General features: G+C 51.6%; 5 protein-coding genes across 5 annotated transcripts; 1 reads left to right on the forward strand and 4 right to left on the reverse strand.

The window, feature by feature from the left end:
- Positions 1–2813: 2813 nt before the first annotated feature.
- On the reverse strand, positions 2814–3271 carry DACRYDRAFT_23237 (uncharacterized protein). The gene has a single exon (XM_040773166.1). The coding sequence runs from the start codon at positions 3252–3254 to the stop codon at positions 3072–3074; it is 183 nt and encodes a 60-aa protein (XP_040627206.1). The 5' UTR covers positions 3255–3271; the 3' UTR covers positions 2814–3071.
- A 510-nt stretch (positions 3272–3781) lies between these two features.
- DACRYDRAFT_54475 (uncharacterized protein) lies at positions 3782–6412 on the forward strand (the record flags this gene model as incomplete). Its single annotated transcript, XM_040775260.1, has 5 exons — positions 3782–4128; positions 4177–4401; positions 4452–4971; positions 5018–5470; positions 5525–6412. 5 exons carry the CDS (start codon positions 3782–3784, stop codon positions 6410–6412), a joined length of 2433 nt encoding a protein of 810 aa, XP_040627207.1.
- Positions 6413–6541: 129 nt separating this feature from the next.
- DACRYDRAFT_109050 (NUP-domain-containing protein) lies at positions 6542–7580 on the reverse strand (the record flags this gene model as incomplete). The annotated part of the gene is made up of 4 exons (XM_040768798.1): positions 6542–6879; positions 6948–7130; positions 7180–7322; positions 7369–7580. 4 exons carry the CDS (start codon positions 7578–7580, stop codon positions 6542–6544), a joined length of 876 nt encoding a protein of 291 aa, XP_040627208.1.
- A 706-nt stretch (positions 7581–8286) lies between these two features.
- On the reverse strand, positions 8287–11236 carry DACRYDRAFT_117329 (uncharacterized protein; the record flags this gene model as incomplete). The annotated part of the gene is made up of 4 exons (XM_040770361.1): positions 8287–10480; positions 10539–10653; positions 10755–10929; positions 11084–11236. The coding sequence occupies 4 exons, from the start codon at positions 11234–11236 to the stop codon at positions 8320–8322; spliced, it is 2604 nt and encodes an 867-aa protein (XP_040627209.1). The 3' UTR covers positions 8287–8319.
- Positions 11237–11328: 92 nt separating this feature from the next.
- On the reverse strand, positions 11329–12697 carry DACRYDRAFT_23241 (uncharacterized protein). The gene is made up of 6 exons (XM_040773167.1): positions 12640–12697; positions 12368–12577; positions 12023–12319; positions 11934–11972; positions 11605–11886; positions 11329–11552 (listed from the first exon to the last, which is right to left on the reverse strand). The coding sequence occupies exons 1-5, from the start codon at positions 12673–12675 to the stop codon at positions 11767–11769; spliced, it is 702 nt and encodes a 233-aa protein (XP_040627210.1). The 5' UTR covers positions 12676–12697; the 3' UTR covers positions 11329–11552; positions 11605–11766.
- Positions 12698–15949: the final 3252 nt, after the last annotated feature.

The following is a 15949-nucleotide window of genomic DNA, read 5'->3' on the forward strand; positions in this document are numbered from 1 at the left end:
CCAGAGCACATACCTTGCACAAGGGACAGCTCTGGTGCCAGACACACACACAGTACTGGGTGTCTTGGCTTCAAGGTTTTCAACTAGCATGCAAGACAACACTCTTCCTTACCCTCCTCCCCAAACTGAGTCCTCTGCAAGCACTACTCAGGCACTCTAAGTAGCTGTACATGCATGAAGAAAACAAGTTTCATACCCCTCTCAAGTGAACTACTGATTACAGTGTTCACTCACCACACTCCCCCTCCCTCTCTACAAGAACCTCCAATACCTTTCCTTGACTATGTCTACCACTGATAATGTGGACTGGTTTGTCATCCCAGAGAGCCTCAACTATTTGCTCACCAGATGATGGTGGGTGTGCCTTTGGTGTATACATTCTCATCTTACTGACATCACAATATGATAGATATTGATGATAACTCTGTGATGCACACCGTGCTGGGAGCAATGAGTATGGACAAGAACCTCAGTGAGTAACATTATGCTGCATGCACAGTATATATCCTGATCATTCTCAGTTCCACCAAATTCCCCTTCCACCAAAACAGTCAATGAGCTCCTAGCAGCCCCACCCTAGACACCTGTCAGCTTGGAACTGACCCTCATCAGCAGCCATTGAGATGGATTTTGACTTTCCCTATTTGGCAAAGCACAAGGCACCTCTGCCTCCGAAGGTCATGCCTAAGCCCTCGGGGCAACCTGGTCATAAGGGGGCAGGTGGATATTGCCTGCAGGAAGAGATGGGGCTCTCTGGGAACAAGAGTGAGTACAATTCTATTTGGGTAAGCCACTCTTACCTGCTATTATAGCTACCTACTAACCCAAGCTCTTCTACAGCAACAAGTCTGACAGATCAGCAACAAGTACAATGTCTGTGGAGACAAAACCATCACTGAAATCCACCCAGAGGTGATGGTGAAGATATATAAGGAAGTGAGTACCGTCCTCCGTGCTAAATGACAACATGTATTTACCTTTAAGTAGGCTTGACACAAGATTCCGTACTTGCAATGGTTCGAGAATGATTGGGCCACCAGGGCCATTGTTAAGTCATACATGAGGAATGCCAAGCAATCCTTGGTCTCGAAAAAAGCTCACGATGAACATCACCTGTCTGGGTCCGGAACCCCGGGCCCAGCTGTAGCCCCTCGGCCTTCGGTGAGAAGCATTTTATCCAATAAAGCCATGGAGCGAGCTGCAGTACAGCTCGATGATGACGATATCGAGAACAGTGACAAGGACCTTGCGGATCTTTTGGCTGGAAGTGAATCTGACAATGAGAATTCGGATTAAGTAAGTACCTGATTGTAGATTTACGTTGTGTACATATTAACATGATTTCCAGTCTCTGTAAGATATTTCGAGCCCGCTTGGCCTGGATTTTGTTGTCGTAGGGACTAGATATCACTGCTTCATCGGTGCTTCAAGCACCTTATTCCAGCTCTTGTATGATTTTCAGCGAACAATGACATTTGAATGCTTTTGGTAAGGAATTACATGTGGGTACTGTGACAGTTCGGTTCGGGGCTTGTAAATAAGTTAATAAAATAGATACGGTTTTCAGCTCCACACAAGGTAATTCACTGCCCTAGGTCATGATTGGCATGACCCGGGGGACTCCTGAAGGGACTGAACTTCAGTGCCAATGCACAGTGCAGTGAACTATTATTTGGTACAATGATAAGCCCAGCAAAAAAGGAAGTGCGCTGCCGGGACATCTGAAAGTGAACGAACATTGTTATCCGAGCAAGTGCGTGCACATGCCCTTTGTTCTCCTTCTTTCTCAGCACAGAGAACAAAGGACACGGGATGACGGGACGTTACAGCACATCGGTAGCGCGCAAGCTCACGTTACAGAATGTATTTATTATAGCTAGAACAATCATCTCCTGGTATCCCGACCAGAACGGACTATCCAACGACTTCAGAAGTCTCCCCCATTCGTCAGTACTGCTGTGTGCATACAAACTGCAACGGCGAGGTACCAATCCACTTTCAGCCGTCAACAGCATCATCCGATATGCGGGCTCTTGTGACGTAAGACCACTCCCAGAGGACGTACATCCTCATTCCTCTTGACGCTGCTCGTGTCACAAATGAGTCCTTAATCAACTCCAGGTAACTGTCACACCAAGGAACTCCAGCCGCGTTTTCTGTTCGGTGAGACCCACATCCTTTCCGCCCACAAAACGCACTGAACGGAGAGCCGGCAATGCATTCGGAAGAATGGTCGCAAGCAATCTTAGAGGCGTCTCGAAATTGCCGTCTAATGAACTGTTTCGCACGGCGACGATTGTATCCAGGTGGGGATGATAGACCTGGAAATAGTTGGCAGCCAGGTTTCGACTGGATGTGCGCAAGAATCTCAGCGATGGAAGAGCATCGACGATACCCCAGATGTTGATCTCCGGGCCAGACACATAAGTGAAGTGAGTGAGACCTGCGGAGTGGGGCGCCAATGCTGTGCGCAGCGCCGGAGGGACATCGTTTGCCCAATAGGCGTCATCAAATGCAGTGATGACCTCCCGCAGTGCAGGGAGCTGCCACTGGCTCACTTGAGGTGCGAATACGTGACTTTCCAGGACGACAAGCCGAGTCAAGCAGATAGGCGCGGCTCCCATATTCTTCGGAAATGAGGTGAAACGAGGGTTGTCGTTATACTCCGCCTTCCACTGAGGTGTCGCGGAGTCGTAGGCGTCAGAGGATGATGCGGTGGAATGTGTTTCATCCTCTTCTTTATCGTCGTCTTCATTGGCATGAAAGGGTGGTGGAGCCAATAGGCGTCCCAATCGACACACATCGAGATAAGGCAGATGCGATAAGAAGTGCTGTGGAAAGTCCAACTGAACAGGGATATGATCGCCGAGCTCCAGAACGCGTAATTGGTTTCCATACATGGCAACAATGAGCTCGAAGAACCGGATGGATGGGTAGTAGAAGCGTTGCTTGCGGAATTCCCGATTAAATAGAGGATTGCGATATCGCAGATCACAGCGGAGACTGACCAAGCGAGGACAAGCTGAGAGAAGGCCCCAGAGGTCAGCTCGGCCCGACCTCCACGGTATATCCTAGTGTGAAACCTGGACTAGAAGGCGACGACACCACCAGCCATTCGTGGTACCATCTGATTGTTTTCTTTGATCTCTGAGGCAACCAAGGGTACGCATTCCAGACGAAGTACGAGGACGATCTCGTAGAGAAATGGTACGCATAAGGTGCGAAATGTTCGAGACACGAGACTGATGGAGCATTTCGTTTGCATGGAGGCAAAAACTTCTTCCCGCAAAGCCTGGATATCGCAGCTTGTGTAACCTGACACCTCGCATTCGCGGCTCATGGATCCCAAGTGGATTTGAAACGCATACGGTACAGCTGTAGCTTCTCGCAAGATTTGCTGAACGAGTTCCAACGGGAGTGTATCCATCGATGTTGCAACGTGGATCGTAGGATCACCGAAAGAACTCGGTTGTGCCAACAGCGGGCGCAGACTAGAAGTGCCTATTTGCGCGTGGTTTGGTAGTAAGTGAGATCAGGGTGAAGGTCAAAGTTATAATTTGCCAATACGAAGGCACAGTTATTATGCGTTTTGTTGCAGCCATTCCTGATCCTAGAATTGCCTCCGCCTGTCCAAATGTACCCGTTTGTCTGGCACGGATCACTTTGATTCCGAACATGTCATCGGCCACATGGCGTAACGCCACTTTCTTTGCTGACGGACAACGACGGCGACGACGAATTTTGCGTATATGCCCCTCGACTCATAGCTTGACTAGGCATCATGCCCACCGAGTATCGGAGACTTGCTCAGTCCATAGAGGACCCCGAGGAGGGCGAAGCAGGACCGTCTGTTGCACAGGCAGCAACCAGGTCCGAGCCTTCCATACGCTCCCCCATCAGTCCCGGCAGGCTCACGGTCAACCTCGCCGCGCTCGACTCGGGTTTCAAGCGATGGACGGACTCGATATCCCAGAAGATAAAGCGCAAGCGAAAGAGCGTTACTGATGGATCGGAGAAAAAGGAGATTGCCTTCAGTGTGTTTGGTCCGGTTGGTGTGGCAGAGTGGAAGGAGGATCCTAGGAAGACTCTGGATCACGAACCGGTTAAAACGAGGCAGGATTTTGACCAGTATGCTTTCGACTCTTCTGGTCAGTCCCGAGCGCTTATATGAAGCAGGCTGGTGGATGCTCTCAAAGCGGCCATCGATGACGGTGTTCATCCGAAGATGATATCCAAGGGGTCCTCTGGGTCTTACTTTGCCCGTGCGAAGGTCGATGGGCAGATCAAGACTGTCGGTGTGTTCAAGCCTAAGGATGAAGAACCGTATGGCAAGATGAACCCGAAACTGGTTAAGTGGCTTCATCGCAACTTCTTCTGGTGGATCGGCTGGGGGAGAGCCTGGTAAGCGCACACATATATTGCGTTGCAACAGCAACTAAACTTGGATGTAGCCTGATCCCGAATCTATCCTATATATCAGAGGCAGCCGCTTGCCTGCTTGACGAGCGTCTGCACCTGTACATTGTCCCCCAGACCGGCCTCGCTTCTCTCAGCAGCCCGTCCTTTTTCTACGATTGGATCGACCGGTCTGCGTATCGACAGGGCAAGGCCCTTCCGCCCAAAATCGGCTCTCTACAGACGTTCATGCACGGCTACCGTGACGCCTCCGAATATTTCCGGCAACACCCGCTAGGGGACAACTACGATTACGAAGCTCACCGAACGGGCATGATCACGAAGAGGTTTTGGAGTGCGATGGGTCTCGTCTGTGGGCGAGCAGGCGACTTGCATGAGCTGGAGAATGAGGAATGGGCGGAAGAGCAGAGTAAGGGATATAGGGAGATGGAGGAACAAGGGCAGAATGGGTTCGCTTGGACCCAAGAGAATGTCGCAAGTTTCCAGGACGAGTTGGAAAGACTAGTCGTCCTGGATTACTTGATGAGGAATACGGATCGGGGACTGGATAACTTTGTGCGTGTTATGAACAAGAGAAAACGTTCACTGACTCGGGAAATAGATGATCAAATATTGTGAAGCAGACCATGAGAAGGACATTATCAACATTGCCCCCTCTCGTTCTTTCGGACCTCAACTCCCCATGAGAGTGCCCAACGCTACACCGAGTTCCACGCCTCAAATGAGGCAAGCGGCCGCGTTCGGCGCAGACGGCTCACCCAACCCTTCCGCCTCTTCCTCTTCCAAGCTTGAGCCATTCACGGCCCGCCCTCATATGCATATCGCCGCGATCGACAACTCGCTCTCATTCCCACACCAGCATCCGAGAGGATGGAGAAGTTATCCATATGGCTGGCTTTTCTTGCCTGTTGCGATCATTGGTCGGCCTTTCAGCGAGCGAACGAGGAGGCAGCTGCTGCCACTGCTCAGCAGCGCGGAATGGTGGGCGGAGACAAGGTCCGAGTTGAGGAAGATAATGGCAGTTGATCCGGATTTCAACGAGAAACTGTTCAATGTGAGTTCATGTGGTATTCAGGTACACTACGGGCTCCCGCTTACTTTTTTGCAGCGACAAATGGCAGTAATCAAAGGACAGGGTTGGAATATTGTCCAAAGCTTGCAGCATGTCGACGAAGGTCCCCTCGAGCTTACTCGACGCACCAAAGTTCTTATTTGGGACGATGACGTACAAGTCCCTACCAATGCTAGCAAAGATGAACTTCTCATGGCCCTTGCTGCTCCTCCGGGCAAGACTATCCCCCCGCTCCTTGGACACTCAAGACATCGTAGCGAGAGCTTTCCGAATGCTCAAGTGGGACGGAGAAGCATGGAGTTCCCGCCTCGCTCGCCCCGTCGACAGACCGACTTACCGATTCGACCCGTACCATTCGCTGGGAAGTATGAGCGGGCATCCGGCGGATACTCTGGTGTCACCGGCATTGATGTGCTTGAACATCTGGAGAAATTAGATGCTGTCGAACGCGACCTAGAGCGTTTGGGCATGGAAAGCGCCAGTACCTCGCGGCAACGGTCTGGACCCAACACAGAGGGCTATGTCCAGCTTCCGGAGGCAGTCCATAGTACCCCCAGCCTGGCCGAGACAATATCACCTGCCGCATCGCCATCTCCTCGAAAGGGCAAGTCTGTACCTCGGCCAATGAGGCGTGCAAGCCTTGGTGTGACGGTGTTGCCTCCCTTCGAGGAGGAAGACCCTTTCCTAGATCCGCCCTCAACTGCGAACCACCGGAGGGCTGAGAGCGACGTGCGTAGTGCGCTTCCCAGCGGAGGGAGCAGGAGCATGGATTTTAGCTCATCGGAAGGGAGACCATCGATCAAGATTGTGATCCGGGAGGTGCGCCCAAGCATGCTGTCGACGTCCCATATAGTGCTAATGTTCATTACAGAGATTAGAAACTGTGAAAGCGAGAGATCCCCGGCATTTTTGGTGAACACATAGGAAGGGCACTGGGCAATTCAAATAACATATTGTATATCCACATGTGAGAATCCATTGTAATACCGCATCTGTACAGTCATACCCTGTTGATATAGACTCGTGATACATAATGGACATTTTCGCGATATCCTACGATCGGCGCGACAGATTGCTCTCCGTCGTGTTGAGGTCCGTGCCCACGCCATGCGAAAGCGTGCCAGTGCCATTCGTGCGCAAGATTCCGAACACGTCACCGTAGCTGGTATCGTTTATCGGGGGAGGGGTACCTATCTCCCAGTTCTTCCAGTCATATACAATCTGAGAGGTGTCATCTGTATCAGGTCTTTGCGGCCCGGAAACAAACAGTACCTCCTTAACAACTGGCCAGCTGGCCATGAGGAAGTTTTGAAGTCCGATCTCGAACCCTTGCTCATTTTCTTCTATTGCTTGATAGGTTGTCAATCCAGGAGGAGCACGATCAAAGTTGACTACAGTTCGCAACAATATGAACCGCGCAAAATCAATTCGGCCAGCTATAGCAGTGCGGAGGGCTGACCTGAGGGTCGCGTTGTCTTCCTCGGCACTCGCGCAGTACTTTGCGGTACCATTCGTCCAACCACTCGTGATGTTTTCCATGGTGTTTCAGAGAAGCTCGCCGGTGAACCAAACATCCGACGTCGTGACATCACATTGAACGATTGTGGGAGGTGAGTTGGCAGGGGCAAGTCCCATTGAGCACCTTCAGCTTGGTCAGTCATGCATGTCACTTCCGTCTTAATGAAACTTACGATATGCGGCAGCCTGAGCTGTATCGTGTCCTTCGCGAGGTCCATCACCCGCGCCAATAGATTGGTGTTTGAGCTCAAATATCTCCGTGCCGTACCAATTGTTATAACCGGGGTACTGAAATGATGCTGAGGTCCCAAAGGCCCTGCGATGCCATCAGTATCAAATTGTGTCAGATCTCATCAGGATACCAGTAGCCGGTCGTCCAGTTTGACGGCGCTTCCCGCAGAGCACTCTGGATAGCGAATCGTGCATACACAGCACTTCCAGTCGTAACACGATAAGGATTGCCACCTCCAATGCCGGCAATAAGGAAGTACGTCTTCGTAAAATCGAACAAACTCGAGAAGAAGAGTGCTGTGGTACTGGCGGCGGCGTTGATTTCTGCCTCCCCTGTCGTCATCGGGCAGATCTAGCCCTTCGCATCGCATCAAACACCCGGATACAGGGGCGATAAGCCTGGCACGGAGATGTTTTGGACTGTGAGCTGGAGCGGCCCAGCCAAACATGCTGCTCTGGACAGAACATCGAAATAAGGACAACCCGCGGTGTAACCGGATAGTGGAGCCAACGCGTCTCCAGTACCGGAAGGGCCGTACACAGATGTGCAATCAGGACGACGACGAAGGCGATCGAAAGCATCTGGAGATAGTGACAGAGAGAGGTGAACACGGACAGAGTGCTCGTCTCAAGACATAGGCCGTTCATTGAGAACTTCTCAGATACCTATGCTCATGAAGTTAGAGAATGTACGCCGGTCCGCATGGCGAATCGAGGTTGTTAGTGTGTCAGGCCAAAGTTGACACAGATAAGGAATCTCCGTGTTCAGCTCTTTCCTATGTCATCTCCCGAATGAACCATACCGCTGATGAGACGTGATGTAGCGTGTCGTGTTGCCAGCAGGCAAATGATAGTACGTAGCGTGTATCTCGTGAAGTATAATCGATGGCAGGAGATACCTATCACACACAACGCGGCTTTTCACTTTCAATCGAAAACGAATAATTTATCTCTTGCGAACCTCTTTCCACTTCAAGAAGCTTTGAACAGATACAAGTGATCAGGAGATGAGTTGAGAACATATAATTCCTTATCAATATACACAAACTGTCAACACATAACGTACATGCAAGTACATACGACTAATGGGGCTCGACCATCTCATAAGTGCCATTAGGAGCAGACATTTGGACCTCTTCCTCCATCGCACTAATCTCCTGCTCCTTCTTTGGAAGGTCGATAAGGACTTGCTCCTGCATTATCTGCACGTCAGGAGCCTCCATAGCAGGGGGAACGACGGGCGGACCAGCCGGAGCGGTGCCGGGCAATGGTGGAACATCGACCGCCTCTGCGGCAGCGGCCATCGCCTCTGTTTCCGCCCCGGTAGGCAGCTCCACAGTACGCTCCTTCGGAGCAGCAGCCTCGATCTCAGGCTCCATAGGCTCCGTCTTCTCCAGCTCTGCGGCGGTGCCGGCTTGTACGAACTCGTAGTTGTCCGAAGGTGCGTTCATGTGTATCTCCTCTTCCAGAGAGATATTTTCTTTCTCCTTCCGTGGCTGGTCGATGATCACCTGCTCTTCTTGGGATTGGACATCCGCAGGCGCCGTAACGGGAACAGAGGCGGGTGCCGTAGCAGGCTCGATGCTCGAGATCGTGGGGACATCGTCTTCTGCCTCAGCGGTTGCGATCATCGCCTCCGCCTCGAGAGCCGCGATATTGGGCTGTTCTTCGACGGTAGGATCCTGGGACAGGAATACGTCCAACGCAGCTTTCGTTTCCGCCACCTGCTCGTCGCTCGCCAGCTCTTCCCCTCCAGGTTGTTCAATGTCGGCGAGCTCCGGTGCCTCCGGCTCCGGGGTAGCAACAGCCTTCTCCCTCTCGTAGGCCCTCTGAACCTCCTCCTCAAGCCAGGTCAACTCCTTCTCTACCTTCCTCGCCAACTCCCTTCTGGCCTTGCGCACTTCTGCATTGTCAGAGGAGGGGATCGTGTCCAGCTCGCCGAGAAGGGCGATGAGCGCCTGCTCGTATGTGTGCACTGGTGCGTTAGGTGCCGCGAAGCCAAGGTGGGGATGCAAGGCAGAGGCTGCAGTAGGTGTGTCGACGAAGTTCAGCACGCGTGGGAAGGCGAAGCTGCGCGTCAGACGGTCGAACGCGGCTAGCAGCAACTGTACGTGATGCAGTACGATTTCGGGCTGCGTCTCAGTAGCAGGTGTAGCGGGCACCGGCTCAGGCTGAGGCTCGGGCACAGGCGCCTTGGGCGCGGGAGCTGGGACGACCTTCAGGACGGAGGCAGTCTTGGGTACGGGTGGGGGCGCGGGCACCTTCTTGGGAGCAGCTGCTTGGGAAGCAGTTGCCTTGTGCGCTTTGTGAGACGACTTGTGGTGCGCTGGCTTGGGAGCAGCAGCAGCAGCAGCAGGCTTGGGTACAGTAGCCGCTGGCTGAGGTGTAACAGGTACCGCCTTGTTCTCCTCCTCAGGCTTCGGCTGGAGAGGGAGCTGAGCCTCCTCTCCCTCGCCCATGAACAAACCGAGTAGTTCGCCAAGGAGAGTCGGCCAATCGACCTTGTACTTCTCGCCATCGCCTTCTTCTTGATTCTCTGCAGCGGCCTCGGCCTCAGCCTGCATCCTCCGCTGCCTCTCCTTAGCCTGGAGGTTGGCGATCGCTACCCTCCTAGCGCGCTGCCTCTCCTCCTCCTGTTCCATAGCCGCTGCAGCCTCAGCCGCACGCTGACGCTCCGCTTCGGCTTTCTGGCGCTCGCGTTCCTCCCTCTCCGCCTTGCGCGCAAGCAAACGAGTGCGCTCAGCCTCGATCTCCGCCAAGCGCTCGTCTTCCGTCTTGCGCCTAATGGCAGAGGTACGATGCAGCTCTGTGCGAGGCTCGGGTGCGCTGTCAGAGGACATGTCGTGCACAAACAGACCCTCCTTCGTCTCGCGAGGCTCTTGTGCCTCCTGCCCGCGCTGGAGTTGGGCGAGTAGCTGGTGGAGGGGGACAGCCGTCACCCCCGGAGGGAAGGGCACAGGTCCGCCGAAGGGATAGGGAAAGCCGTGTGGGGACGGCGGGGGAGGTGCGAACGCATGTGGGTGATGAACCACTGGAGCCGGGGCGAAGACGTAGGGCTGAGGCTGGTGGTGGTGAGAGTGCTGATGGGGGTGGCTTGATGGCTGCCTAGTGAGAGCCGGGTGTGACTCCTGCTGGCTGTCGGATGATCCTCCACGGGTGGGGACCGGTCCAGGGCCGTAGTTGAATGTAGGGGGGAAATAGTATGTGTACATCTCCCAGTGTCGTTTGCCAATGTTCTCTTGCCTGTATTGATGATAGTCGTCCAAGGTAGGACTCGATTTGAGGAAGCTAGATGGTTAACATGTCTTGTTCGCCCTCACCAGTAGTCTTTATAGCGTCGGGATGGGGGTCACATGCGGGGCGGGCCGCAGCGGGCCCAAGCATCTTGGTCCGCTGTAATGAGTAAGGAGCAGGTACTAGAACAAGGGAGGTCAGCGGTACAAAGAGGCGTTCACAGGTTCAATTGCCCTGTTTGGCATCATATCTCGTGCGCAGTACCAGAGAGAGGGTCACTCACTTAGGAAATACCCTCCGGGTGCCGCCCGCATCGGGCGTGGCGGGAAGTCACGAGCCACCGATGCGCTCGTGCTTTTGTCACGCAGTCCGGGCCCGGTAATACCAACGTACGCCTTGGCATAGCAATAGTGATTGCGGAACAGTTTAAACCTCGCAAAGTCGGCGGAACGCGCAGGCTAGAATTCCCGGAACTTGCGGGTTCACGCCTCAGATACTGGTGGAGGTCACTTGTTGGCTTCTCGAAGCATCAGTACTATGTTTCGACAGTAGCATTATCCCGAAAGTTCAACATTCAATACTGATAGAGTTGGTAGCCAACAATGTACACACCAGAGAGGGATCATAAGAGCGGATGGGCGCCAAATCGGGCTTGCCTGCCGCAGAGCCAGCGCCGTCCGGCCCCGGTAGTTTATCCGACAGAACACGCACAGCCTCAAACCGTGCGCGTGACACTTCTGTGCTGTTCCCCTTACTCAGCTTCATCTTGTTGAGAACAATGATATTATCAGTGTGATGTTATGTACTGTGGTACGGAGGCTATTGTGACGGGGTGGAGGGTGAACATAGTTTGGCTTCCTGATTGCCTCACACATCATCATTCCCAAAGGCGATACAATTAACCCAAGTCCAACCTATTGCCTAATTCAGAGGGGATGGGCAATCCCAACCTTCCACTCCGACTCAGCTCTCGTTCAATGAACCACAGATCGTTCACTAGTGTATTCGCTCGTGGACGACTTGTTGGGTTTCGGTCAAGTAGTTTCTTGACTATTGCTTCAACGGCCGCACACTGAACAGACTGCAGAGGTCTTAACACATGACGAGTATTGATGGAAAGCGGTGACGTGTACCTGGTTGTCCCATAGCTCGGACAATACTTTGCCCAGTTGGAACATGTCAGCCTGGAAGGCATTATACTCGTCACCAGTGCCGACCTCGGGCGCGCATTCCCTCTTGTGCTGTGAGTGTACCGGACCCACACGAACGCAAGATTCATAGGGTTCTTCAAGATTCTACAACACGCCAGTTTCGAAATCGATTATGAGAACTTGGAAAGGGAACGTGGACTGCCATCCAGGCTTGAAAGGAGTTGGGCCGACTGTGTTAACAAGGAAGTTGCTTAGGTTGATATCCTGTCAAGTCATCAGCGCCCCTTAGCCCGGCTGAACGAATCACTTACACCATGCGCAATTCGAAACGTGTGTAAGACGGCGATGGCCTATCAATCTTGTCAGCACGTCCTCCCCTCAAGTTGAGAACTTTGCCTACATCAACAAGCTGAATACTCACGTGCATAAGCTCCCGTACATCTTTGAGCCCTTCAAGATGGGGTAAAGGCGACAAGTACGGAAACACTGCGATCGAAAATTGGTGAGCCCCCTCGCCCAATGTGAGAATTTCATCGGGTACAACGGCACTTCTAGCGAAATGGCCGGCGTTCTGTTTGATGCGAGACAGTATAGCGAGATGATGCCCGTCATCTTTGGGAGAACCGATGGTCGAAAGTCTGAGGAAAACCCACGTATTACTGCCATCCCGCCGCTCAGCGGGGCGACCAAGACTGGTCTAACACTCAATCAATGTTGAACCCTCAGATTACCCACAAACACTCACTACGGTCTGAGTTTGTATCTCATGTTCCTTCTTCAGTTTGTAACCCACGGTATCGTCGGATCGCATTTCACGAATGGTTGGACGAAATGTCTCCGAACGCGGTTCGAACAGCTTGAAGATTTGGTAGCCTTTCAGGAAGGGTTGCACGTGCGTAACCCAGACATTCTGGGCATCTTTGCACTGCAGCAAACGCAATTCGTCGATACTTGGCTAGTCATGATGAGTTTAGCGCATCCTGTGCTGCCAGACGTGATAGCTGAGCGGGAGCTCACAGGTGACTGCCAGCTCTCCTGTAACCGCTGAGTCATGGCAGACCCCTTGGCTGGCTCTGAAATATCACAAGTCGACGGCTGGTCGGACATACTGGAGGTGGAATATTACATCTACAGTCGTACAGGGATATGCCCAGGTGTGGGCACCTGGCCCTCACACCATCGGAGCCAGATCTAGCGTGGGGGCGGAGGCCGTCCCCGTCATGAACCCGGCCCCAAACGCAATCCAGCTGTATTCCAGGGTGATCCAGAGCCAGCCCCTGACCTCCAAATGTGGATGCCCTGCCAACAAAAGTAGCATGTAGGTTGATGCGGATCGGAGGCAAAAGACCCTACTTTCACCAAATATAGAAAGAGCTTGATAACAAACCAATGCTATGGACACCTTGCCCATAGCACTGCTAAGATAAATAATTCTCTTAGTTAAAAATATGATATTATCACCCTACCACCAACCCTAACCCTAACCCCTACCCCACCCTAACCTGCTGGATGGGATCCTAACCAGTACCCTAACATCACGCAGGTGCATAGGGCAAGAATTCCCTTTTTCGGAAATTATGGAGGTAAATTGCCTCTGACATGTGCATTACTACACCTACATACTACCTTTCTCATCATCACTCCCTGCCAACAGACATGCCCTTGTGTATTGGTCAGGGATCTCTACTGCCATATGTCACATACTCCTGCTGGCAGTCTCTATCTTGGTCTTGCCCTAGATATCAGGGTCATTTTCTCAAGCTTAACTTCAATAATCTCTCTCCTCCTTCCTGGATTCTCCTCTCTCTGCTCTGCCCTTCCCCTCATCTAGAGCTTGCACACAGAAGCACATAGATATGGCCTTTCTTGTGGAGGAGGAGAAGGTGCCTAACCTGAAGAGCTATGGGAGTGCTGACCACACAGAACTGTATTCCAAGAGTCCAAGGTAGAATCCACTTTAGGTCACTCTCATACTAGTTAGCCCTAAAACTAGACACATACTGGAGCTTTGAGGAGGGTGGGTACCATCATAAGATGATACACTGAGAATAATATGTTGCTTACCCTTGTAACTAGCTCTAGAACTAGCATATGGTCACCCATCACTCTCTTACCTCTTCCCCTGTGTGCATGTGTTGAAGTCATCATTATGTTATCCCACATACCACCTACCCCGCAAGTGATCCCACATCAGTTGTGCCCACTCTGGTCCATTCCATGCCCAAGCACTGGATTTAGACAGAGATCTAGCAAGAGGTATCACAGTCTCAGCATGTGGAATTATTAATCACGTGACCATCATCTGACACATGTCTATGAGCTAGGCAGGGTCCCAGTCATGTGATTTGACATAGCATGAGCTTACTGTTCCTGATGTTTCCCTCCTGCAAACTCATACTATGTATACATCTGTGCAACCATCCCTCTCCTAATGTCCGCACACTCTTCTGCTTCCTCTAGGCCTAGGACTAGTGCTAGTTCTCGTTCCCCCAAGCTCCATGTCTTTCCTTCAGTCACCAAGCTCAAGCACAAGGCACTATGCTACCTCTCTTGGATGGACCTGTTTTCTTTCTCCCAGTCTCAGTCTGCTCTGGCTCTCACCAGCTCTAGCTCTCTTTCCAAGCCCACCTCTTCTCCAACTAAGTACCTGAGATGACCCAATACTCTTTCCCTCAAGGCCCTGTGTGAGCATCAAGCTGTAGAGCAAGTGCAGAGAGCCCATGAGCTTCAAGGTAAGTATGGCCAGCCTTTCTGGAGTGAATGTTAACCCACCTCATTCAGCTGTGTAAGGAGTCACCTCATTTCAGTCTGGATTGAAGCAATATCAATGCTATCAACAAGCATCTTGATGCTAAGGACAAGCATCTCAAGGATAGCAGCAAGCATTGCAATGCCATATTGGTGCAAGCAGACAAAATCAGGCATATCATATGGTTGCTCAAGGCTCATTATGATATCGAAGAGTATTGCAAATATGGATTGGCAACCATACCAGGGTGCACTCCTATCTTGACCACCTTCCTGTGGTATTGCATGCAATCTCATGTCAGGGACCACTTATTGGGATTGCTTGGGAACTTGGAGAAGTCACAATATCAGGGTTTGGCAATATTGAAGACTGAGAAGGCATTGAGAAGCAAGTTCTCACAATATTGGCTCATTGATAATATCAAGATGGTATTGCCATCTTGGCATCAAGTCCACACAGGCTTGCCCTGAGGTAACCTCTCCTGTACAGATTATCAGCCACAATCTTGAGCTGCTTCTGACCCTTTCATACATAGAGTTGCCCATGATTGTGATGTACTCCTTAGATTTGATCTCTCAGGAATTCCACTGTCTAGTCAATATTCTGGTCTTATGACTGATCTCCCTTGAGAAGCTGAGTGTGCTTTGAGAGTGTGACCCTCTCTTCAATATCAACATCAAGAGAGCGTCCTCCACTCACAATTACCTTGATTTACTTGTTGTACCCCTCTGAGCAGCCAATTGCTTGACTGATATGCCAAGTCCTCCTCTTGGACAACTTGAGCTTTGGTTGATAGCCCTATCTTGGGATGATATTGGACCTTTGGCCCAGCCAAACAGCCGATTCCCCTCTATATGGACAAGTATCATATTCTTGCTTGCTATGTGCTGCCTTTCTTGATGCTTGGAATTCCACTATATGGACAGCCAATATGCACAATAGGACAAAGCCCAGTCAGCATTCCCCATCAGTTGGTGTTGACCCCCACCAATATCCATGACTCCCCAAACCAATGCTCCAAGAGTCATGACAATATTGGCAGCTGTCTCTCAACACCTCACAATATATTGATTCAAGAGTCTTGCACCCCTCTTCACTTCATGAAACCCCTTCTGGACAGCAAGTCAACAGCTTGCAGATCCAGTCTATGGCCAGTGGTCAGATTGATGGATTACCAATGCCCTCGATTCTGTCTCAATCCTACTCCCCTTTCCCCTCATGGCCAAGGACTCTACAATATTGTTTGAGAACACATGAGACACTCAATAGCATGCAAGATGCTTAGCGCTCCTGGATATTGACATGGTCTGATGATATTGACCATCCCCTCACTATTCCCCTTCACTACACCTGGTGTCATGATAACCTGAACTGAGCTCCGGTATGCTCAATATTGGGTTGTTTAGGCATCAGGGATACACTGAGATTGGAGCTTCACCCTCAATACAAGATCTTGAGCTTGCTAGATGGTGTGCCCTGACAAGCTGCTGCTGAGCTGGCCTGGGCGACCAGATTTCTGTCTGACTCTTTGTTAGGGCAACACAGGCTGACTAAGTCTGCTCACCTAAGAGTGCCAAG

The sequence above is a fragment of the Dacryopinax primogenitus genome (assembly GCF_000292625.1).
Source record: "Dacryopinax primogenitus strain DJM-731 SS1 chromosome Unknown DACRYscaffold_13, whole genome shotgun sequence".
NCBI lineage: Eukaryota > Fungi > Basidiomycota > Dacrymycetes > Dacrymycetales > Dacrymycetaceae > Dacryopinax > Dacryopinax primogenitus.